This window comes from Herpailurus yagouaroundi, unplaced genomic scaffold, assembly GCF_014898765.1.
Source record: "Herpailurus yagouaroundi ecotype Mexico unplaced genomic scaffold, PumYag 215, whole genome shotgun sequence".
Taxonomy (NCBI): Eukaryota; Metazoa; Chordata; class Mammalia; order Carnivora; family Felidae; genus Herpailurus; species Herpailurus yagouaroundi.
In genome coordinates, this window is record NW_024412446.1 from 8,366,446 (window position 1) to 8,391,043 (window position 24,598).

A 24,598-nucleotide genomic window follows, 5' to 3' on the forward strand; every position below is an offset into this window, starting at 1 on the left:
AATGTAGAGGAAGTCTTAAAAACAGTCATAACTGGGAATGGGTAAACAGACAGGTATCATTTAAACACCTTTACTGGAGGTAACTTGTACATTTCACTAGAACTGGTAAAATGTGGACACAGGTCGACTGTGATAATTTACGTATCTAGAAAGGGTGGCTTTGGAAGGCTGATTTTGACAGGTTGAGGGTGAAGGATAAGGTACATAAAAGCAGCATACACTTTCTAGATTTGGCAGCTGAAAAAGAAAGAAGGCTGGGACTTGAACTGCTGTAGACAGGAGAACAGGCGGCCAGTGGAGAAGAGCACTTATGTCAGAGTGGAATAACTAGGCAGAGAGAGGATGGAAGGGTTGGTCTTGGGAAGAAAAGAGCCTCTGGCTCTGAGAAGGGAAGAGGTTGGCTGAAGACACTTATTGAGAAAAGGTGAGGAAAACAGGGAATTAGTCTAATGATGACTTTCTTCTCAGCCAAGCAGGCCCCTGCTGAGAGAGGATAAGCCGAATCGAAGGCGATGATACAGGTTAGGTGTTCCGCCCGAGGGTATGAGCTCCAGGACAGACATTCAGGTAGTGTCAGGGAGTAAAACTCGTTTTCAGTCCCGCCGCTCAAAAGCTGTGAAATGATAATTGACCGCCAGGTGGCGGTGTCTGTGGAAGCTCACGTATCCCATCGGCCCTGGCGCCGGGGCGGAAGAAGGTGTGGAGCTAATTCTCTGATTCGCATCGCCTCTACTCTCCTATCCCGACTGACGTTGGATAACAAAGATGGCTGCAGGAACCAGCAATTATTGGGAAGGTAAGGGCGAGCGTTACTGTGTGGGTCTCGCCGAGAGGCAGAAGGGCTGGGTGAGGACGGGTCTTGGGGGAGGTGGCAGAGAAAAGAGCCTGACCTCCGGAGTGGCCGAGCCGACGGGTGAAGCTTGTCTAGTGGGAGCCCCGGGCCTGGGGGCTGAGGAGACCGAACGGTCTGGGGCAAGGGGTTACCTGAGAGGCTTCGGGACCTGGAGCAGGGGCTGGGCGGAGAGAGCTGAGCGCGGATTCAGAAGAAGAGGGTCCTGAGCCGCTGGAGGAGAACTGGGTTGAGAGGCTAAGCGAACTTGGGCGAAGGGGCTTGAGGCACGAACTCTGAGAGGAGACGAGTTTTGAACGAGAATATCCCAAGCCCAGGAGGCAGGAAGAGTCAGCGTTTTAAGAGTTGAGGTCACTGTTGGACAATTGAGTAGGATAAGGGAAAGAAGGAACTTGTCAGTCCGGTCCGTCGGGGGAAGTTGTATGAACGAAGTGTCTCTTACTGGGTCCCCTTGGCAGCTTCAGGCTGCGACTTCGAGGATTGGGTGTCGAGTCGCGTTTGAAGACAGAGGAAATAACTTTACCTTCTGCTGTAGAGATGAGTTTGTTATAAAGAGAAAGTTGAGAGAACCCCTGTGAATTGCAAAGATTGCATTTGCTATATTTCTGCCAAAAAACCGTCTTGAGATTTGACAAGTACCTTTATTTACTGAAAATATGTTCTAATAAAGCGGGCTTATGTAAAACCCACTCCCGGACCATGGCAACCAAGGATGAGTGAAGGCTCATCTTTTTCTTTCAGTTGCCTCTTTGCTTTATTACAACAGAAACTACTCTCTGAATCCTTTTTCTCTTTTAACCTATTTCCTGTTGCTACCCTCTGAAGTCTCTTGGAAACTACAAGTAACAGTATTGTCACTATCAGCTACTCGGTCTAAGAGCTTAATTCTAAGTTCATCCATACTTGCCTGTCATATTTTCTTTTCTTTCTTTTTAATTTATTTAATGGTTATTTATTTTAGAGAGAAAGAGAGAGACAGAGCACGAGCAGGGGAGGGGCAGAGGGAGAGGGAGACACAGAATCCCAAGCAGGCTCCAGGCTCTCAACTGTCAGCACAGAGCCTGATGTGGGGCTGGAACTCATGAACCGCAAGATCATGACCTGAGCCAAAGTCAGAGGCTTAACCAGCTGAGCCACCCAGGCTCCCCTTGCCTGTTATATTTTCAAAATACTTTTATTTGATGTTTTCTACTAGGGAAGACAGTTACTAGTTACAGAGAAGCGTGGTTTAAAACGTGTATTTAAATGCCTATTTGAAATGTGTGTACTAGGTAGAAAATATTTTTAACTTATGTACAAGTGGCTATTGTTATCTTTAATACTAGTCATTAGGCTATAGTGGGTTTTTCATTAGGCTATAGTGGGTTTTTTTTTAAGACATTTTTATTTATTTTTGAGAGACAGAGAGACAGAGCATGAGCGGGGGAGGGGCAGAGAGAAGAGAGGGAGACACAGAATCCGAAGCAGGCTCCAGGCTCTGAACTATTAGCACAGAGCCCAACGCAGGGCTCGAACCCACGAACTACGAGATCATGACTTGAGCCAAGTCAGACGCTTACCGACTGAGCCACCCAGGCGCCCCAGGCTATAGTTTTTTGAAGCTCCATTCTATAATAATTATAGCAGCTTATTATTGACAACCTACTCTGTGCCCGGTGCTTTAAGCACATGATTACTCATGCGTAGAAAAACCCTGAAGGTAAGGAGTTTGAAAAACAAAAAGCTGAGGTTCATAGGTTAAGTAGATTTTCACTGAATCTCAGAGCCAGTTCTCAGAATCTCAGAACATTAGGCTTAGCTAAGATTCTAAGACTGTATTATACTGCTTCCTACTTCTGGTTGCTGATAAACATATTGAAATAATATTTTGTATTCCTTATTCATGAAAGACGAATCCTTACGATGTTCCTTTCTACATTTCAGCCCTTTTATTTTGACCTCCACTTTACGATGAATGAGAGTACTCACATCTAGAAGTAGCTTTCCAGACTGTGGCTTCTCTCCCTCAACCACTAGGCCAAACTACTATACCAGTGTTTCTGTTTGCTTCTGTTCTTTTAAAACTTAGGCTCTTATTTTGTCATACTTATATCTGACCTTGTTGATCGCATATTGTTTGTTGTTAATTTAAGCCCCTCTAAGTTTCTTTCAGTAAACTTATTGAAAGACCATTTTTTAATCCTTTGTTAATGATTATTTTTTTCTTAAGCCTCAGTTACTAAGTCATTCTAAGAATTTCATAAGCTTTGGAATATAAAGAGATAGGAAAATCTCTGTCAAAAACAGTGATGGTTTTTCTCTTTTATAAAGTTAGTTGGTAAGTTGGTGTAATGTTGGTTATAAACCATACTCGGTTTCTTTATGATTTGTGTTCTCTTCTGTTTCCCGCCAAATTAACAAAATTTTAGTCATTGTTACAGAAATAATCCAGGGATGTTAGAACATTTGTTGTCTAGCTGTCTTTGGAATACCGGTGAAATTTTTCACCTCTCCCTGTTTCTCCCCTTCTTGACCCATCTGAAGTTTAAATGAGAGACAGTTTGCTTTTCTGGGTAAATCTTTGGTTTTCTTTTTTAACGTTCTTTATGGGAGAAACTGCCTCAATTTATGATTATTTTCATAGTTTGTTTCTTCAGAATAGCTGTGTGATTTTTATGTCTGCTGATGGACTCTGTGTTTAACTATTTGGTTTCATGATTTTGTTAAAGATCTCAGGAAACAGGCTCGACAGCTGGAAAATGAACTTGACCTGAAACTAGTTTCCTTCAGTAAACTATGTACAAGTTACAGTCACAGCAGTACTCGAGATGGAAGACGCGACAGGTATAGGTACTACCAGATTCTGTCTCTTATGCCTTAAACCATATAATTTCTTAAAAGCATTAAAAAATAAACTAAAATATATAATTCTGTAACTTGGTCTATTGGTGAGTTTTTGATTTTTTTTGTTATTGTTTATATTTTAGTGGTTTATAAAAATTCTTAATCCTTGAGACTAGCATTCATTTGGGATCCTTAAGTAAAGGCCATAAAGATGTCAGGAGGAAAATGCTAAGGCTTAAGAATGAGTTTGCATCAGGGGCGCCTGGGTGGCTCAGTCGGTTAAGTGGCCGACTTCGGCTCAGGTCATGATCTCACGGTCCGTGAGTTCGAGCCCCGCGTCGGGCTCTGTGCTGACAGCTCAGAGCCTGGAGCCTGTTTCGGATTCTGTCTCCCTCTCTCTGACCCTCCCCCGTTCATGCTCTGTCTCTCTCTGTCTCAAAAATAAATAAACGTTAAAAAAAAAGATTTTTAAAATAAAAAAAAAAGAATGAGTTTGCATCAGAGATAAGTTTCTAGTTCAGCCAGCGTAAGGAAATGTGGTTGATTTTCCCACGTTGTCTGTCTGTCTTTCTTTCATTTATTTTTGAGAGAGAGACAGAGCATGAGCAGGGGAGGGGCAGAAAGACAGGGAGACACAGAATCTGAAGCAGGCTCCGGGCTATCAGCACAGGGCCCGATGCGGGGCTTGAACTCAGGAGCTGTGAGATCATGACCTGAGCCAAAGTTGGATGCTCAAACAACTGAGCCACCCAGGTACCCCCCCTTTTTTTTTTTTTTAAGCTTATTTATTTTGAGAGAGAGACAGCACAAGTGGGGGAGGTGCAGAGAGACAGGGAGTGAGAGAGAATCTGAAGCAGGCTCTGCGTGGTCAGCACAGGGCCCGACGCAGGGCTTGAACTCATGAAACCATGAGATCATGGTTTCGGCTGTGCCAAAATCAAGAGTTGGATGCTTAACCAACTGAGCCACCCAGACGCCTCTGCCCACGTTGTATTTCTTATATCTTCTGATTGCTAAATGGATCTGAGAAACTACCCAAATGTAAAGTATACATACTGCTATTCTGGTGTTTATGAATCTAATGCATTGTGTATCCTCACTATTAATCATCCAAGCTATTTTAAATTTTGGGGTTTTTTTTGAGAAGCTTGCATACTACTGTATTGAACATATGGAAGATGTATTTTTATCTTTGAATCTCATGCTCACTTAGGCCATCCCCTTGTTTAAAAAACTGTTAGGAAATATTCACAACACTTAGGAAGGTATGAAGAATAATGGATCCTCATGTGCCTGTTTCCCACTTGAAGAAATAATCATTACCAATTCAGTTGAAGTCCCTGTTATCATCCCATTTTCTACTTCTTTGTAATCTACACATTATGTTTGTGTTCCTAAAAAATTTATAGTATCTTACTAGTTATTTTGCAGCTCGTGTTTTTGTTTAACATTATCTTTGTGTTTAAGCTATGGATGCATTTAACTGTGGTATATTTATTTGCTACATGTAGTATCATATTGTGATAGTGTAATTGTGTATTATCTGTAGATGGACATTGTTTCTCATTTTTGCTAATTAATAATTTTAAGGGCTGACACAGTGTTCATCATGTATCAGGTACTGTTTTAAGAGCTTTATATGAAGGCTGGTAGAACATCTTTACCTATAAAAATGTTTCTGTATATCTAGCAGTGGAATTGCTAGTAGTAGAGCTGTTAGTTGTTATCCGCTCTTTATTTCCCATACTTTTCTGAGGATTGGCAGTGGGGTGGGATTATCCTCAGCTACTAATAATAAAACAATAAAACAATAAATAAAACAATAAATAAATAAATAAATCAAAACAAAAACAAAAAGTATCTGGATTTGAGCCCAGATCTTTGTATCTTCAGAGCCTATGCCCTAAACCTTTCTATGCACATTCCAACAAAAGACTCATTTCAACACCACAGCCAAAGTATTGCTTCTTTTTAATAAGGGCACATTATTAAAGAATTAAAGATAGCAGGGCCAACATATTGATTCTGGGACCTAAAAGTAAGCTGTTGGTATATCACATAGCTTTGATTGCATTACATTGCTTTGGACTTGACTTAGCAAGTAAAGAAAACGAGGGATGTTCTTTTGTACAAGTAAACTTTTTTTTTTTTTTCAACGTTTATTTATTTTTGGGACAGAGAGAGACAGAGCATGAACGGGGGAGGGGCAGAGAGAGAGGGAGACACAGAATCGGAAACAGGCTCCAGGCTCTGAGCCATCAGCCCAGAGCCTGACGCCGGGCTCGAACTCACGGACCGCGAGATCGTGACCTGGCTGAAGTCGGACGCTTAACCGACTGCGCCACCTAGGCGCCCCTGTACGAGTAAACTTAAACTTATTTTACCACAGCATTTTTCCTGAATTTAAGTCTCCCATATATACTATGCCAGTGAGTATACAGTTTTAAAACTATGAATTGTTAAGAGATACAGTTACATAATGATTTTTCTATATTTTCTGTGCTTCATGAACTTAATACTTTTACATCTCCTTTAAAGGGAAAACTATCTTGAAAACATTTCCTCAGTGGGGCGCCTCGGTGGCGCAGTCGGTTAAGCGTCCGACTTCAGCCAGGGCACGATCTCGCGGTCTGGGAGTTCGAGCCCCGCGTCGGGCTCTGGGCTGATGGCTCAGAGCCTGGAGCCTGTTTCTGATTCTGTGTCTCCCTCTCTCTCTGCCCCTCGCCCGTTCATGCTCTGTCTCTCTCTGTCCCAAAAATAAATAAACGTTGGAAAAAAAAAATTTTTTTTTTTAAATAAAAAAAAGAAAACATTTCCTCAGAAATTCTACACCAAATTGGGACTGACTTTGTAGGTTCTTATAGCCTAACTCTCCTTTCAATAAGAAACGTAAGGGCAGGGAGGATCAAGATACGATATACATTCTAAAGTGTTTTATTATTGCCCAGATTGAAAGCATGTCATAATGCATAAACTCAGTGATGATCAGAATTCTTCATCTAGGAGTAATTTTTTTTTTTTTTTTACTTTCTCTATTTTGAAAACTTTATGGTCAATGAATCATCACACATCTATAAAATGAATTAGATTTAACTGAACCTGAATTAAATTTAACTGAATGGTGAATATAGAGATTGTCTTCTCATTCATTCAAGTATTTAATGAGTTATCTACCATGTGCCAGGCACTTTTCTAGGTGCTTGGCATATATCTGTGAATAAGACAAGCAGTTTCCCTCTTCATGAGGCTTACCTTCATTGACCCATTGTTCTTTTTCATATATCTGGTAGAGGAGGTTCAGCATTTTTGCCTGAGCACATTCTGAGAGATAACCACAGAACTTTGGGTTGGCCCTAACGTATAATAAAGAACTAGATATTTTGATATATTTTAAGGCAAGTAGCAAATTGAGATTTTTTTTTTAAGTTTATTTTGAGAGAGAGAGAGACAGAGAGAGAAAAGGAGGGAGGGAGGGAGGGAGGGAGGGAGAGGATCCAAAGCAGGCTCCCTGTTGACAGTGCAGAGGCCCATACAGGGCTCAAACCCAGGAACCACGAGATCATGACCTGAGCTGTAGTCAGACACTGAACTGACTGAGCCACCTAGGTGCCCCACAAATTGAAATGTTTTAAGAAATAAAAATTTGGACCTAGTTAAACATCTTAAAGTAGAAGTCCTTTTTATTAGCTACTTTTTGGTTATTTGATTGCTTATTACTATTGCTGTGAAATTGTATGTAGCAAAGGGAAATAGCTAAGGTACTTTTTTGATGTTAAACTGATGACTTACTCTGTTTTCATTCACCACACCCAAGCACTGTCACAGGACAAGCCAAAGTCTTCAGTAAGATTAAAGAGCATAGTCATTGCCTGAGTACTTATCTGTTTTCAGTATAACTGAGATCTCTTTTGAGATGCTCATAGGATAATGCATACCATTTGCGGATCTAATGAAGGCTAGTGGTTTTTCTGAAGAGGCAGAACAAATTTTCTGGACATCTGGTTTTAGAATTTGAATCTGTCAAACATACGTTTCACTTATAAAAAGTTAGTTTTTTTGACTGGTTATTCAGATTTTAGAAGAGCTCGCATTTTTTGTAAAACAAAACTGAAACAGTTTTGTAATATAAGTAGAAATGTAGAGAGTTGGTACTGAAACTTCCTTGCTGGACATGGCTATCTATATTAGACTTAAAGCCAGTACTGATTACTTAATAACTAGTTTTCCACAGATCATGTAAATCTTAATTTTATTTCTTTTCAGTAAGAGTCCAGCCAAGAAGAGAGAACTTAATTTGAGGAGCCATAATTGCTTAGGTGTAAAAATGTAAAAAACTATTCCCAAAGATCCCATAAAATAATCCATAATACCTCTTACACCTCCTTTTATATGTGGTACTACTTAGTTCTACAGTTCTGTTTCACATAATTTGTTCCTTTAGATTCAGCATTCAGTGGGCACTGCCATAACTTAAGTTACTTTCATTTGGGAAATTATAAACAAGCATTTGAAACTTCTTTACATTATTAAGAGTAGATGTATTAAAGCTCAGAAAAATCATATATATAATTATATTTTATACTGAATTTAATATTTGGGACATGTGTGATCTTTATAGGAAAACTTCTATGAAAATTGTAGCTTCTTAAAAAATAAGTCTCTGGGATTCCACTTGACCTCTTTAAGAATCACCTTATTATTTTAAGTATGTTTTAAAGGATTCGGTTTAAGTAATGGATTCTCTTTACTGGTTCCTCTCTTTAGCTCTGACACAACACCCCTTTTAAATGGATCAAGCCAAGACAGAATGTTTGAAACAATGGCCATTGAGATTGAACAGCTTTTGGCAAGGGTAAGTACTTTCTGTGAAATGACTGTTTTGCTAGTTACTAGGTTAGTCACTTGTTAGCTATGGTACTCGATTATATTAATGCAGACATATTTATTGAAATCACCTTTTCATCCAAGATATGTGCCTCCCCAGGACACTTGAATTTTCATTACAGCCATTCTCAAGTCTTTTGGGTGTTATTTTTAGCCTTTATAGATTATTGAGGGGAAATACTGAATCCTTGCCTGTCGTTTTGTTTTTGGTTTGGGGGTGGTTTTTTATTTGCTTGCTGTTAGCCAGAAGCGCATACAGGCAAATATTTGACTTGTATCTCTTTATATTGCTTTTTAAAATATTTTTATTGGTTTTCTTCTCCCTCCTTACTTCCTTCCTCTTCTTTTTAGCTTACAGGAGTAAATGATAAAATGGCAGAATATACCAACAGTGCAGGTGTCCCGTCTTTGAATGCAGCACTGATGCATACATTACAGCGACATAGAGATATATTGCAGGTAGTATATTGCACTGGAGATTTTTAAGTGATTGTTGTAGGTTTTTTTGAAATCCCTGAATAGAATGTATACACATGTATTTAAGAGATTAAAGGGAAGAATCTTCTGAAATGATAAATATTATGCTGCAGAAATTTGTCTTGTTTTACCTTTTTTCCCTTGGTAGAATAAAATTCTGAAAATGATAGCTCTTGCTTTTGCCTGGTAAAAATGAGTAATATTCATCACTAGGTAAATAAACTTCTATTGTGGAAGACCTTGCAATTTCACTAGCAATAATAGTGAAATAGCCAGCTGTCATGCAGAGGCCCTAATATGGTGGTTTGGAGTATACTTTCATCAGGCCTTGAAGATAATGTGGAAGGGAGGTAATATACTATATTTAGTATATTGTTTGAGAAAATGTTAGAAGTGTACCAATAAAATGAAATAAATTCTTAAATATTTACATTCAGAGATGTTAAAAACATAGAGTAAAAATAGGAAGGCAAATGTTTTTAATGTTGAAAAAATTCAGCAACATTTTCTAATTTTAAAATATAGGAATAGGACACTTTATTTACCTAATGCAAAAATGTGCATGCCATAATAAAAGCTAGCATCACATTTAATGATAAAGTACTGAAAGCATTCCCTTTGAAGAAAAAAGCAAGATAAAGATATCCACAGTCACCACAGATGTTTAATATTGTTTTGGAAGTTCTTGGTGGTACAATTAGAGATATAAATAAACAAGATCTAAATAATGGAAAGGAAGAGGCAAAATTTGCATTATGTAGCAGTGAGAAAATTAGAAACAAATTAAGTAGGATGGTGGATTACAAATTAACATATCAAAGCAAGTAGTTTTCCTACATATAAACAATAACCTGTTAGAAAATATAATAGAAGAAACTATACAATCCTTGTGTAAAAATTTAATAAGAATGACTAAGACTTGCATGTATAAAACTTTACTGAGGAACATAAAAAAAATTTAAAAAAATTTTTTAAATCTTTATTTATTTTTGAGGGAGAGAGAGAGGCAGAGCATGAGCAGGGGAGGGGCAGAGAGAGAGGGAGACACAGAATCCGAAGCAGGCTCCAGGCTCTGAGCTGTCAGCACAGCTCGAACCCATGAGCTGTGAGATCATGACCTGAGCGGAAGGCGGAAGTCAGATGCCTAAACGACTGAGCCACCCAGGTGCCCCCCAAAAGGATTTAATTTAAATAAGAGAAAAAATTATTTTGCCTTTGGAAAGAATATTTCTCTCTAAATCAGCCTATAAATTGAGTGCCTTCCCAATGAAAAGGGGCTTTTTGTTTCTTTTTTTTCTTCTTTTTTTTTTTTAATTAGCAAAATGACACCGAAGTTCATTTGGATTCACAGAGATACAAGTATAACCAAGAAAAAAAAATGTGAAAATGGAGATAAGTAGTAAAGAATGACTAGTTCTACCAGATATTAAAACCTGTTAAGAAGCTAGAATAATTAAGATAGTTTGATTCTGGAGGAAAAAATATACCAATAGAACTGAATAGAGTTCGCATGGAAATTTAGTTTCTGATAAAGGTGGTATTTTAAATCAGTGGGAAAAAGAGGGATCATAAAATAAATAGACCTGTAATAATTGGCTAATTATTTGGGGGGAGAAAACAAACTTGAATTTCTATCTCAGTCCTCACATCCAGAATAAATTCCAAATGGATCAAAGATTTATATGTAGAAAAAGAAATTCTAAATGTTCAGAGTAAAGCATGGAAAATTATACATTTTGGGTAATAAAGAACTTTCTAAACAAGACCTAATAATGGAAACTATAACAAATGTCTAATTTACTTAATATACAAAGAAATAATAGAAATAAACAGATAACCTAGGGGCGCCTGGTGGCTCAATCAGTTAAGCTTCCGACTCTTGATTGCAGCTCAGGTCATGATCTCATAGTTGTGAGTTCAACTCTCTATTAGTGTGGAGCCTGCTTGGGATTTTCTCTCTGTCCCTCCCATGCATTCTCATTCATTCTCTCTCTCTCTCTCTCTCGCTCTTTAAATAAATAAACTTAAAAAAAAAAAAAAGATAACCTAATAGGAAAATGGGCAAAGGATACTAACTGGCTGTTTACAGAAAATGTCCAAAACCATAAAAAAAGATGTTAAACCACATGCTGAAAGGAAAATATACCCATCAATATGAGGTATGATTTTTCACCTGTCAGATTAGCAAATATTGAAACATATGTAGCACATTACAATAATATAGAAAAACGAGTCCCCATCACTGTTGCTGGGAACATAAATTAGTGTTCATTCTAGAAGGCAGTTTAGCACTATCAAAATTTAAATGTAAGATTCTTTGATTCAGTTATTCTGTTAGGCATTTACTCTTTAAATACACTTAAAAAAGAGAAAGAAATTTCAATAAAATATGTATCAAAGAATGTTTATTTTTCAAACAGCATTTTTTAAACCAGCAAAAAAAACAATTAAAATGTTTGCCAGTAGGGAATTTACTAAATGACAGTCATAAGATAGAATTCTATATACCTATTAAAAAGAATGTAGATTTCTGTTTGTTAATATGGAAAGGTTACTTGATGTTTTATGAACTACTGAAAAGAAGGTATATAGCAGAATACAGCCGACCCTTGAACAGTGTGGGGACTAGAGGTGCCAACACCCCACCTCTCCACTCCTGTGCAGTCAAAAATTTGTGTATAATTTTTGACTCCGTAAAAATTTAAGTACTAATAGCCTAGTATTGACTTGAAGCCTAATATAAACAATTGATTAACACATACGTTGTATGTTACACATATTATTCACTGTATTTTTACAATAAAGTAATTTAGAAAAAAGAAAATGTTATTTAAAAAATGATAAAATACATTTACAGAACTGTACTATAAAAAATTCACACGTAAGCGGACCTTTGCATTTCAAATCTGTGTTGTTCAAGAATCAATTGTGGTATGATTTCTTTAGCATAAGTGAAAGAAATAATAGGTAAGCTTATATATACAAAAACGTAGTTCCTGAAAGAAAATACAAGAAAGTGATAATAGTTATGAGCTGTAGAGCAGGATGGTTTTTATTTTTATTACTTTTGGTGCTCTTTTAGTATTCTCCCATGTTCATATATATTTTTGTTTTTAAAGGGCAGTAGGGGCTTTCTGGGAGATTGGATTATGATTTTCATTTTCTTTATATACATCTCTGAATTTTAAAAAGTAATGAATATTCCGGGGCGCCTGGGTGGCGCAGTCGGTTAAGCGTCCGACTTCAGCCAGGTCACGATCTCACGGTCCGTGAGTTCGAGCCCCGCGTCAGGCTCTGGGCTGATGGCTCGGAGCCTGGAGCCTGTTTCCGATGCTGTGTCTCCCTCTCTCTCTGCCCCTCCCCCGTTCATGCTCTGTTTCTCTCTGTCCCAAAAATAAATAAAAAACGTTGAAAAAAAAAAATTTTAATAAAAAAAAAAAAGTAATGAATATTCCTTAATAACTTAAAAGTATGGTAGTAGAAAAAGAAAAAGGAAAATATTAAAGATTATTCATTACAATTCTTTTGGTTCTGTTCTTCCTTTGACTGGTTTAGGAATCAAATTTCTGTGGGAGTTCCAAAAAGATGAAATTTGAAAATAAGCCCCATTCGGTGTACACTAAAGAGTCCCTCAGATTTTATTCTAGGCTATTTGGAATCATTTTATCTTAAAATTATTTTTTTCTTCATAATTCTATCTCATAAGGTACTAAAAAATAGAAGGATAGTGATTAGTGCCACTATTACCCTACCATTGAATTGTTTTCATTTGAAAGAAGTTGGTCACTCTTCAGGAAAAGGATTATAATGTTATTTTTACTTCTTGACTGTTTGATTCTTTCTTTTTTTTTTTAGAGGTTTATTTATTTATTAATGTTTATTTTTGAGAGAGAGAGAGAGAGAGAGAGTGCACATACAAGCTGGGGAGGGGCAGAGAGAGAGGGAGACAGAGGATCCAAAGCAGGCCCTGTGCTGACAACAGAAAGCCTGATGCGGGACTCGAACTCACAAACCTTGAGATCATGACCTGATTCAAAGTTGGACGTTTAACCAACCGAGCCAACCAGGGGCCCTGACTATTTGATTCTTAAATAGCAGTCTTCTTGACAGAAATTTTTAATACAATGACAATACATAATGGGCTCAATAAAATGAAAATATATAATTAGCTTGTGTTGAGACTGGATGTTGATTTATTGCAGGATTATACACATGAATTCCATAAAACCAAAGCAAACTTCATGGCAATACGGGAAAGGGAGAATCTCATGGGATCAGTACGAAAGGATATTGAGTAAGTTACCTTTTATATTATTCTGTAGGATGTTTATTCACATTTAGGTTTAGAGCATATCTGTGATTAACAGCAAACTGAGTAGCAGAACCATGATTTAGAGTTCAAGGTTTCTAATTCCCATTTCACTGTTCTTTAAACATTGCTGCTATAATATGGATCTAATCCACTTTGCTGGACTTATCTCTAGTTTCCCCTAGTTTTATCATTGGCTCCCGCCAATCTTGACTTTACTATTTTAATTTGGCGTCCAGCTTAGATGATATCTTCCTAAGTTTTTCTCTGATCTCTTAACACTCACCTTAAGAATTTCCAATAGCTGAAGCTGTCCATGTTTCCCTTTCTGATTACCACCTACCTCTCTACCCTTTCTTTTGCCCTAACAATTATGTGTGTGTGCACATGTGCGCACACACATATACACACATACGCAAAGACACATCTGTAACTTTATATATATATTTTACATAATATATATAAAGTAACCTTTATTTCTCTAGAATCTGAAACATCTGTGTTTTCTATGTTTTATTCAAACTTCATAGCCTTATGTCAGATTATTTAAGAACTCCCAATGTTTTTATGCTGATCTCAATCCATATTTTAAATATTTGTTCTTCCATCCCTTTACCTCACCTTCAGTAATATATTCTAGCATTTCATATACACATTTAAAATATTTTTCACCTCTGACAAGGTAAATCCATTGGGCATCCAATTAAAACTGAAGACTTTCCACTTTTGGACTATCTGTTGATGCCTATCATTGTCTCACTTGTGAGAAATTTATGACACTTTTCATAAGTAAGTGTGACCTTGTATTTCATAAACATGTCTAAGATATGCATTACCATATGATAAACTGATATGTATCATGTATATTCTGAAAAATGTTTTCCTAGAGCTCCTTTATTTTGCTACACTAGTAAGACAGTTCAGCAGCAGAAGTAATTTCATATTCACTGGATTCAAAATTTTTTGCTCAGAACTCTAATTGAGGATTAAACATAACTTTAATAGTTATGTTTCTGTCCCAAGAATTATCTTGGAAAATTAATTTTTTTGTTTGTCTCTGTTTTATCCTTTTTTAAATGCTTAGTCTTGTGTACTTTGTAAGACACATGGGAGTAAAAAATCTAAACATTTTTGCCATAGTTAGGAATTTCGTAATATTTTTAGTTCTCAGGAACATGTAAGTCTTTTGTTTAATATCTGTACAGACTATTCACATATGCATTTTAGTGCCCCCTGGTGTAGGGGACAGCCTTTAATGTTTAGGCATTTTGTTTCCCCACAGTTGGTGGGAATTGTTAGAATATAGCCCACTGTAATAACTTGCTTTCTGAAAGATAATCATAAAAGAAACGTGTTCATCCATTTATTAAACTATTTCCTGATTGCCAGCCATGAGTAAGACACTAGATAAGTCACAGAGGATGGTAGAAATGAAAAGACCAACTTAGCCCTCTAGGATTTTATAATATAGGAGCTAGAAGGAGTAAGACACATACTCAAATTAATATAATACAAAGCAGAATATGATTAGTGAGATGAGACACAGTAGCAATAACTGACATTAAATTTTTAAAAAATTTTTTAGTTTATTTATTTCAAGAGAGAGCGAACAGGGGAGGGGCACAGAGAGAGGGAGAAAGAGATCCCAAGCAGGCTTCACACTGTCCACGCAGAGCCCCATGTGGGGCTCAAACTCACGAAACACGAGATCATGACCTAAGCCAAAACCAAGGGTCAGACGCTTACCCCACTGAACCACCCAGGTGTCCCAGTAATAACTGACATTTAAAAGTTTTTTGTAGTTGTACACTATTCCATATATTACTGCTTTTTTGACTTCGTTCTTTTGGTATAGTTAGAAATCATTAGTCCCATTTTGTAAAACTAGGTATTTAGAGACTTATCTAAGGTTGACTGGCTAATAAGTGATGGGAGATAGATTTAAATCTAAATTATCTGTCTTCCAACTCCAGTGTGCTCTAGGTTATTTCATGCTGCTTTTTCTGAGGTTTTCTTTTTCACTATACTTTGCAAATTAACACTTCCCCTTAGCCAGTAGTTCAGTTTTATCAGTATGGCCCTCTTGTCTTACTGCAGTATATGTGCAGTTACTTGAATTTTTTATTTTGTTCTTAATACTTTATTGTGAGTAAAGACCAGAAACATGAAAGTGTTGATAGTAATGATAAAAAGCATTTTCTTATAAATTTTAATGCACTTAAGACCAAGATAGAAATCCTTAAGTATGCCAAAATGGGCAGATCTTCAGTTGCATTTTAGCTCCATAGGCTCCAGTTGATAGACTGCATGTACCACTGTGAAGGAAAACATTGCATGGCAGTAGCTTCCCACCCCATGTGCTGTGCAGTGATCAGTTTTAAACTTTTACTTCCACTTGGAGACAATAAAGATACCATAATAGACAATAATAATAATAGGCAAAGGAAAATAAGATATTTGTTTAAGAACGTTGGATGATTTTGGGGTGCCTGGGTGGCTCAGTCGGTTGAGCATCCAACTTTGGCTCAGGTCACGATCTCACAGTCTGTGGGTTTGAGCCCCGCGTCAGGCTCTGTGCTGACAGCTCGGAGCCTGGAACCTGCTTCAGATTCTGTGTCTCCCTCTCTCTCTGCTCCTCCCCTGCTTGTGCTCTATCTCTCTCTGTCTCTCAAAAATAAATAAATGTTAAAAAAAAAAAGAATGTTGGATGATTTTGGTGAAAATAATAAACATCCCTAAATTAAAGAGGCAATAATATTTATCTATTTATCATAAATGCCATTTCTCTATTTTGTTCTAGGTCATATAAAAGTGGGTCTGGAGTGAACAACAGAAGAACTGAACTGTTTTTGAAAGAACATGACCACCTTCGAAAGTAGGTATTATTGTACACATACATATCATGTAGTTTCCCATACTTACTAATTCCTTTATTGACATAATAAACATTTTGTAGTGTTTTTTATAGCAAATGCTTTATCAGTGCTAATTCATTTAATTCTTCTAACAACCGTTTTTGGTAGAAATGGAATTGTAACTGTTCCAGCTATAATTAGGAAAGATTATGCTACTGAATATCAAAAATCTGCATTTACATCACTTGTTATTTGTAATACATCTTTTGTCACCTTAATGTTTCTTTTCTTTAGCAAGTCTATTCTTCTAATACATTTGTACAGTACTATACATTATTAATAATAATAATGATGCTAAAAATGACTTATGTTTGAGTGGTCTGTTACCACTTATTTATGCCAGGAAGCTTTATAAAGACTAATAGGCCAGGGTGCCTGGTTGGCTCAGTTGGTTAAGTGTCTGACTTCGGCTCAGGTCATGATCTCTCAGTTCATGAGTTCGAGCCCCACATCAGGCTCTGTGCTGACAGATCAGAACCTGGAGCCTGCTTCAGATCTGTGTCTCCCTCTCTTTCTGACCTTCTCCTGCTCACGCTCGGTCTCTCTCAAAAATAAACATGAAAAAAAATTAAAAATAAATAAAGAGTAATAGGCCATACACCAAATCTTTAAAAATCCATCAAAAAGAGAATATCATATTATCTAAGAATTCAGAAGAAAATGCCTAGAAACTTGAATGAACTGTATATATATTTTAATGTAAGTCACCATATTCTATCCCTTTTTCATCTATGTTTTTCTCTGCAAGCTACTGGTTTCTTTAATATTTTCTCTGTATTTTGTTGTAGAACTTAAGGATCAGAAAGTTACTTATCTCTGTGAGGTCAGCCTCAAAGCACTTGAGCAGCTAGTATCTATGATAGTTAAACATTACAAATTATGTTGATATTTGCTGCTGAATATCATAAACTAGTCATGCCTATATGAGCTTAATGTACTATTCAATTTATTTTTCTTTGAAGATCACCACTAAATATAAGCTGTTGAAATCAGAACTTAGAAAAATCAAGACCTTTTTAGAAGCCTGAGTTCTTCTAGTGTTGGATATAGTTATTAGTGTTCCTTCTTAGTCTGTTGAATATTATTGACTGGCACAAGAGGGCAGTCTTTCCTAGAGTATGTTTAGTTTATAGTTACTCGTAGCTTTGGTTATTCTTTTTGTATTTGATAAAAACCACCAGAATAAAGAACTTTGCATTACATCCAAAGCGATGTTAACATATTCTTTAGTTATAGAGTAAATTTAAGGAATAAGATACTTAATACTTAAGTATCTTATACAAAATAAAGGTTAGATTGCATCAATGTTTCTGTATTGTCTCAAAAAGATGTTTAAGTTAGAAATGCAATAGTTGAGTTACTTTAGGAATGATATGTTTGTTGCTAAAGAGTATACCAGAGTAATTACATAAATTAATATCCTTTGTTTCATACTTTCAGGACACACTGTTTATTATAAATTTTATATGAAAATTTGCAGTTTTGCATTTGTGTTAATAATCAAAGAAAACCTTTCAGGAGTTTTGTATTGTCCATTTTACAGAAAAAATACAACAGTTCAGGGGCACATAACTAATTTGTTTATGGTTATAAAAGTGATGAGAAGACTGAAAATCAAAATGTGTTTTCCATTTTTCTTAGTTTTATATATGCTATACTTTATATATATATATATATTCCTTTCAATATTCTTGTGAAAAAGTTTGTGTGTGTTCATTCTATATAGAGAGAAACTGAGGCAGGATGAATTAAATGGAATATGAGCTTCTGATGAATCAGGGAAGTTGTTGAGACTGAAAACAAGAGCTCAGTCATTGCTCTCAATGTTGGATCACAGAGCTTCCAAATACATTTTGGAAAAATCAATCTTTTGTGTGTAAATTACGAATATTTGGTAGGTAACAAAATAACGTAAAATCATCGATGATACATGTACAAATAATACAGAAAACTCTGTTTTTTCAATGTCCTCTCTATTTCATTGGCTAAGTGGTTTGAGTCACAATTGGCAAGATCTTTTAGAACTTTTTTCCATACAAAAGCTATAAGTGCTCTTTGTAATAAAGTCCTTGATGTAGAAACTATGAATAACACAAAAAAAACCATTCAAATCACTCATTAGTACAGATTCTCTAACCATTTTTTACTCATCAGTATATTGTGAGCCTTTTTGCATGTTATTTGATCATTTTTTTATTGTTTTTGCATATATTTTGTAATACAGATAAACCAAAATTTAACCATTTCCTTAAAGTTGGCCTTTTGGATTATTTCCAGTTTTTATTATTGCACATATTGAAGTCTTTACAAATATCCATAATTACTTCCTTATGATAAATTCCTAGAACTGGAATATATTCATTTGTAAAGCTTTTGGCATATTACTGTCAAATTTTCCTCTGAAGGTTTTCTGGTTTAGAGAGCTATTAGTAGTATATATGTAAACATTTCCCAGTGTGCTCAGTAACACTGAAATTTTGGGGTTTTTTGTTTAATTTATGGCAAGATAGGCAAAATTTTTCAGGTAATAGATTTTTTTTTTTAATATGAGGAATACATTTTCGTTAAAGAAACAAGTTAAATGGCCAAGCAAAAGAAGCATAAAGAAGTAGTAGTTAAATTAACCTGAAAGTGATTATAGGGGCATCTGGGTGGCTCAGTCTGTTGAGCTTCCAACTTCAGCTCAGGTCATGATCTCGCAGTTCCTGAGTTTGAGCCCTGCATCGGGCTTGCTGCTGTCAGCACAGAGCCAGCTTGGGATCATCTGTCCCCCTCTCTTTCTGCCCCTCCCCCCACTCATATTTTCTCTCTCTTTCTCTCCCTCCCTCTCTCTCTCTCTCTCTCTCTCTCTCTCTCTCTCTCTCTCAAAAATAAACATTAAGAAAATTTTAAGTGATTATAGAAACCTATAGTGGTTATAGATTATATAGTTCATCAGTACCATTTGTAATTAATAGGCCAGATTTACTGGTAAGGTAATTTAAGTTGATCTTTCATGAATAAAGGCATTTAATACCCAGTAACTCAGGTAACTAGTTTGATTTTGTGCAGTAGCATTGGACTTTTTATGGCTAAAAACATATGTAGATTTTTATTTGATTCTTCATAACATTTTTATGTTAATGTAAATTTCTGAAGCTTATTTCAAAAATATGTATTTTTCCCTTGAGAAAGATTTTTATAAATGAATGCAAACTTTAAAAAATCCTAACTTTGTAATTATTTTTATCAGTTCCCATTAACACTTTTTGTCTAAACATAAATGTTGTTAGCTTGTAACAGTTTATCTCATGAAAGATAATAATTTCTCTTCTTGTGGATAAGGTAGCTTTCATTTCTTACTTGTCTCTGAAATCTGAGTCTGTTTCAGTGTATCAGTTAGAATAAAATGCTGATTTTGCATTAGTGTCAAGTTTATAGCTATTTGTTTTTCCCTGGGCTATAATGTAGATGCATTCCTGTGAGTTCTTTACTTGCTATTTAGATTAATTCTCTTCCTTTAATCTGTTCTCTTTCATTGCTCTCTTATATTTTCCTTTTTGAAAAAATATCTGAATTAGTTTTGTATTTTAAAGTTCTTTTTTTCCCTTAAAGGAGTTTTACCTTTATGACCTCTCTCTCTCCATATTTATTTTATGTATATTTTTTAATGTTTATTTACACTTGCGAGAGAGAGAAACAGAGCATGAGCAGAGGAGGGGCAGAGAGAGAGGGAGCCACAGAATCTGAAGCAGGTTCCAGGCTCTGAGCTGTCAGCACAGAGCCTGACATGGAACTTGAACTCACGAGCCATGAGATCATGACCTGATCCACAATCAAGAGTCAGACACTTAACCAAATGAACCAAGAACTTTTTTTGTTGTTTCTTTCATAGCATTTATGAAAATATGTAATGATCTGTTTGGTTTTTGGTATTGTGATGATGATGATGATGATGATGATGATGATGATGATGTGACTCTCCTTGAATGTAAGCTTCATAAGAGTAAGGACTTGGTTAGTCTAGTTCTTGGCAGTGTTGTGCCCCTAGTTTGTTGTATCATAGACACTTAATATTTATTTCTTATATAAATAAATGGATGTAAACAGAAGGTATTAATTTTGGTTTCATATACATGTATATGTAGGACACCTGTTTCCCAATATAGGAAACGTGTTTCATTCATTTACTTACTCCCCAAATATTTATTGAATACATACTGTGTATAAGGTACTGGTCCAGATGCTACATATACATATAAAATCTGATTTTGAGAACTAAAGGGGCTATTATTAATGTGATGAGTTATTAAAAATCAAATTCTTATATGGTATATATTAACAGTCTTTGGCAACATCTCTCTTATTTACAGATAAGAAACAGGATTCAGAAAGGACATAGGCCAGGGTTTCATAACTATTTAATAATATACTAAACCCACATTTCCCAAACTATTTCCATATTTGTCCCACATCATATTGCTTTCCCTGTGACTTTCTTCTTTAAAATTTTATTTTTCTTGTATTAGGGGGCCAGCATGCATAATGCTATTAAGAGTTGAAAGATCAGTTGCTTTTCACTTCTCTGAAAAGCAAGTGACCTGGTCTCTCTGTATCTGTTTTTGTTTGTTTGTTTGTTTGCTTTTTGGGTTTTTAGTTTTTTGTAATGGGATTGTAGCTGTCCCTTTATGTTATGTAATTTTCAGGAAGAATAGCTTAAGAGTTAAGGCATTATAAAATACCTTAAAAAATCTAAAGAATTTGTTTCACATAACTTTTCAAATATAGGACTTGTTTAAAGCAAGTTACACTTAAATAAACAGGATCAGTTATAGTATTGAGAATTTGTTGTTTTGTTTTCATTCCATTGACATGATTGTTACTGAGGTGGCATACATATTTGTATACTTAGGTGTAAATATATCCATGAATGAGTAAAGAATTATTATATTCTCAGAGGCTTACGTTTCTCTGCTAACAATTTTTCTTATGACCTTTCTTAGCCTATGTTTAGACTATTGATATTTTGAATCTTTTAAACTCACCAGTCTTGTCATTCAGGTGATCCAAAGTTGTGGTGATGAAAATACTTTCCATAAGCATTTTAAAAACAATGAAAACAGTTTCACTTTTTGTTTGTTTCATGATTTTCAGCAGATTTCTCTGAGGTCCCACAGCTAGTAGTAAAAGCTGAGATTCAAACCCAGGTATTCTGATTGTGTTGCTTCTACAATATCGCACTGCTTCTAAACTGATTCTTATGGTATCTGTATCACAGAGTTGCTAGGATAACTCACATAAAAAGGCTTTGCAAACTGTGAGGCTTTTCTATACAAAGCAGAAAATAATGAGAGTTAAAGCACCTGGCTCAGTCACTTGAGCATCCGACCCTTGGTTATGGCTCAGGTCATGATCCCAGGGTCACGGGATTGAGCCCCACAGTACTCAATCCGTGCTGAGCGTGGAGCCTGCTTGAGAGTCTCTGTCTTTCTCCTTCTGCCCCTCTCCTCCACTTGCACGCGCTGTCTCTCAAATGAAAAGAAAAAGGAAAAAAGAACATAATGAGGGTTTTAGGAGTAAGAAAAGCAAATACTAAAAGAGAAAACCTTTTATATGCACTGACAGTTTTCAGGTTTTAAATATAATTTGAAATGCTTGTGATGCTAGGATAATCTTTGTGAAATTAAATCCTAATTGTATTAATGGACCGTGACCATATTTGAAAAGTATGGGACATACGATCACCATAATTTAGTGACCTTCACAAGGAGTGGCTTTATCTCAAAAGTTTTTGGTGTAATCGTATGTACATTTATTGTTTAATAAAAAGCATAAGACTCCAATTAAATAATGGTCCGATTGTAACATCTGTGAATGGGATAATATAATAGACTCCTGGCATTCAGGATTTGACATTAGCTTTCTCAACTATATATGAAACCTAAAGGTTCATGATGTATAGTTTTGTTGAGATACAAACTTGAATGTTATGAGCTAATGAGCAGGTGTTGAGGAAGTCACTTGGCTAACAAGTATGTATAACCTACATTTACACTTCAGTCTCACTTCTGTGTTCATATTTCTGCTTATTGTTATTTACTTGGTAACTACTATGAAATGATTTATACATGTACATGCATATACTTTTGTTTCTTTGTGAAACATCACTCCAAGGAGAAAATGCCTTTATAAAGGTAATGCTAGTGAAGTGATGCTACGAAAGTGGTGCTCATAAGTAGAAAAATGGGAAGCTTATGGAATAATAGTAGCCATAAATATGGGAATATGCAAAGATCTTGAGATATATCCCTTACCTATATTAGGGGTATTTTGTATAATAGTGAGTTGAATTTTTAATGTATGAGGACTGCTAGCATTGGATTATTTCACTATGTATCTATCATTTTATTTGTGGGATATTTTTAAATTACATGCCAAAGCTCCATTTGTCTCAGGTGGTGCAGTTGTCTGCCATGTTGAAATAGGTGACAAAGCAAATTAATAGAACCCCTGAATAATACTTTTCTTATTTTTATATTCATGTGGTAATGTACAATTTTACAAAGCAAAATGACCTAGTTAGGAGCTTTTATAGAGAACTCATTTTTCTTTACTTGGAGCTGTATTGAAATCAAATCCAGGGGTGCCTGGGTGGCTCAGTCAGTTGAGCATCTGACTTTGGCTCAGGTCAGACTCACAGTTCGTGAGTTTGAGTCCCGTGTCAGACTCTACTGACAGCTCAGAGCCTGGAGCCTGCTTCAGGTTCTGTGTCTCCCTCTCTCTGCCCCTCCCCTGCTTGTGCATGCTCACTCGCTCTCTCTCTCTCACAAAAATAAATATTAAAAATAAAAATTCATCTTCAGTTGGTACATTGCTTTGTTAAACAGTAAAATTTGAGTTGGAGATGCTCTGCTGTAGTGAGGAATTTTCTCTCCCCAAATGCATGTTTGCATAATGTGACACATCCTTGGCCTGCTCACCCCCCACCGTGGAATTTATATGGATTAACTGTTAACTGATTGATACTTTATTAATCTAACAAGTTTCTGTTATTCATTTTTCAAGCATTTAATGAGTGTCTCCTGTGTGCAAGGTCCTATACTAGACTCTAGGGAACCAAAGATGAATCAGACTCAGTCTCTACTCCTTGGGAATTCATTCTGGTTGGAGAAATAATAAACATAATTGTGCTATCTTGTGAAATGTTACATTTTTAAAGTATTAAGTGAGGGGCGCCTGGGTGGCTCAGTGGGTTAAGCGTCCGACTTAGGCTCAGGTCATGATCTCACAGTCCGTGAGTTCGAGCCCCGTGTCGGGCTCTGTGCTGACAGCTCAGAGCCTGGAGCCTGTTTCGGATTCTGTGTCTCCCTCTCTCTCTGCTCCTCCCCTGTCCATGCTCTGTCTCTCTCTGTCTCAAAAATAAATAAACGTTTAAAAAAAATTAAAAGTATTAAATGAGATGACATATATGAAAAAAACTGGAAGCTTTACAAATTTGAGATATTTTTCCTCCAGTGCATAGTACAATGTCTGGTATATCTTAAATGCTTGTATATTCTTGAATGAATTGATAAGAACAAAAGACCTATGAAAGCATAATATTATGGTATAAAGAAGAATTAGTTCTGCCTGGATATACAGATGAAATGGGAAAGGCTTCACACACGATTTGACTTCTGAGCTGGACTTTATTTTTTTTTATTTTTTTTTTTTTTATTATTTTTTTTTAACGTTTATTTATTTTTTGGGACAGAGAGAGACAGAGCATGAATGGGGGAGGGGCAGAGAGAGAGGGAGACACAGAATCAGAAACAGGCTCCAGGCTCTGAGCCATCAGCCCAGAGCCCGACGCGGGGCTCGAACTCACGGACCGCGAGATCGTGACCTGGCTGAAGTCGGACGCTTAACCGACTGCGCCACCCAGGCGCCCCTGAGCTGGACTTTAAAACATAAGCAATTTATGTTGAGAATCAGGTAAAGGGATTCCAGGCCAAGAGAGACACTATGAGACATGAAAGTGCCTTGATCTGTATCAACCACGTATCTACAGGCTTATATGGTTTACAAGATACTTATATTTACATTATCCCTTTGAGCCTTATGACAGCTTCGTGTAGTGAATTCATAGAGCCAAGGTGCTTAAAGCCTTGACTAGAACCCAGGGCCTGGGGTGTAAGAGAGAGCAATTAGCCATTTTCTTCTTCTTTTTTTTAATGTTTATTTTTATTTTTGAGAGAGGGGGTGGGGGGATGGCAGGGAGAGGGAGGGCAGAGACAGGATCCAAAGCAGGCTTTACAGCAGAGAGCCCAGTGCAGGGCTCTGACTCAGGAACCAAGAGATCGTGATCTGAGCTGAAGTCGA

At 36.4% G+C, this 24,598-nt stretch overlaps 1 protein-coding gene across 2 annotated transcripts in view; it reads left to right on the forward strand.

Annotated features, from left to right (window-relative positions):
• The first annotated feature begins 687 nt into the window (after positions 1-687).
• Positions 688-24,598, forward strand: part of GOSR1 (golgi SNAP receptor complex member 1) — a 47,719-nt gene continuing 23,808 nt past the window's right edge. Inside the window, exons 1-6 of one of the 2 annotated variants that reach the window (XM_040455447.1) lie at positions 688-796; positions 3,559-3,679; positions 8,438-8,525; positions 8,909-9,016; positions 13,237-13,328; positions 16,144-16,218. In XM_040455447.1, coding sequence (XP_040311381.1) covers positions 766-796; positions 3,559-3,679; positions 8,438-8,525; positions 8,909-9,016; positions 13,237-13,328; positions 16,144-16,218 — 515 coding nt within the window. In that variant the 5' untranslated portion in view covers positions 688-765. The remainder of the gene's footprint in view (positions 797-3,558; positions 3,680-8,437; positions 8,526-8,908; positions 9,017-13,236; positions 13,329-16,143; positions 16,219-24,598) is intronic. The other variant, XM_040455448.1, reaches the window with a different exon arrangement.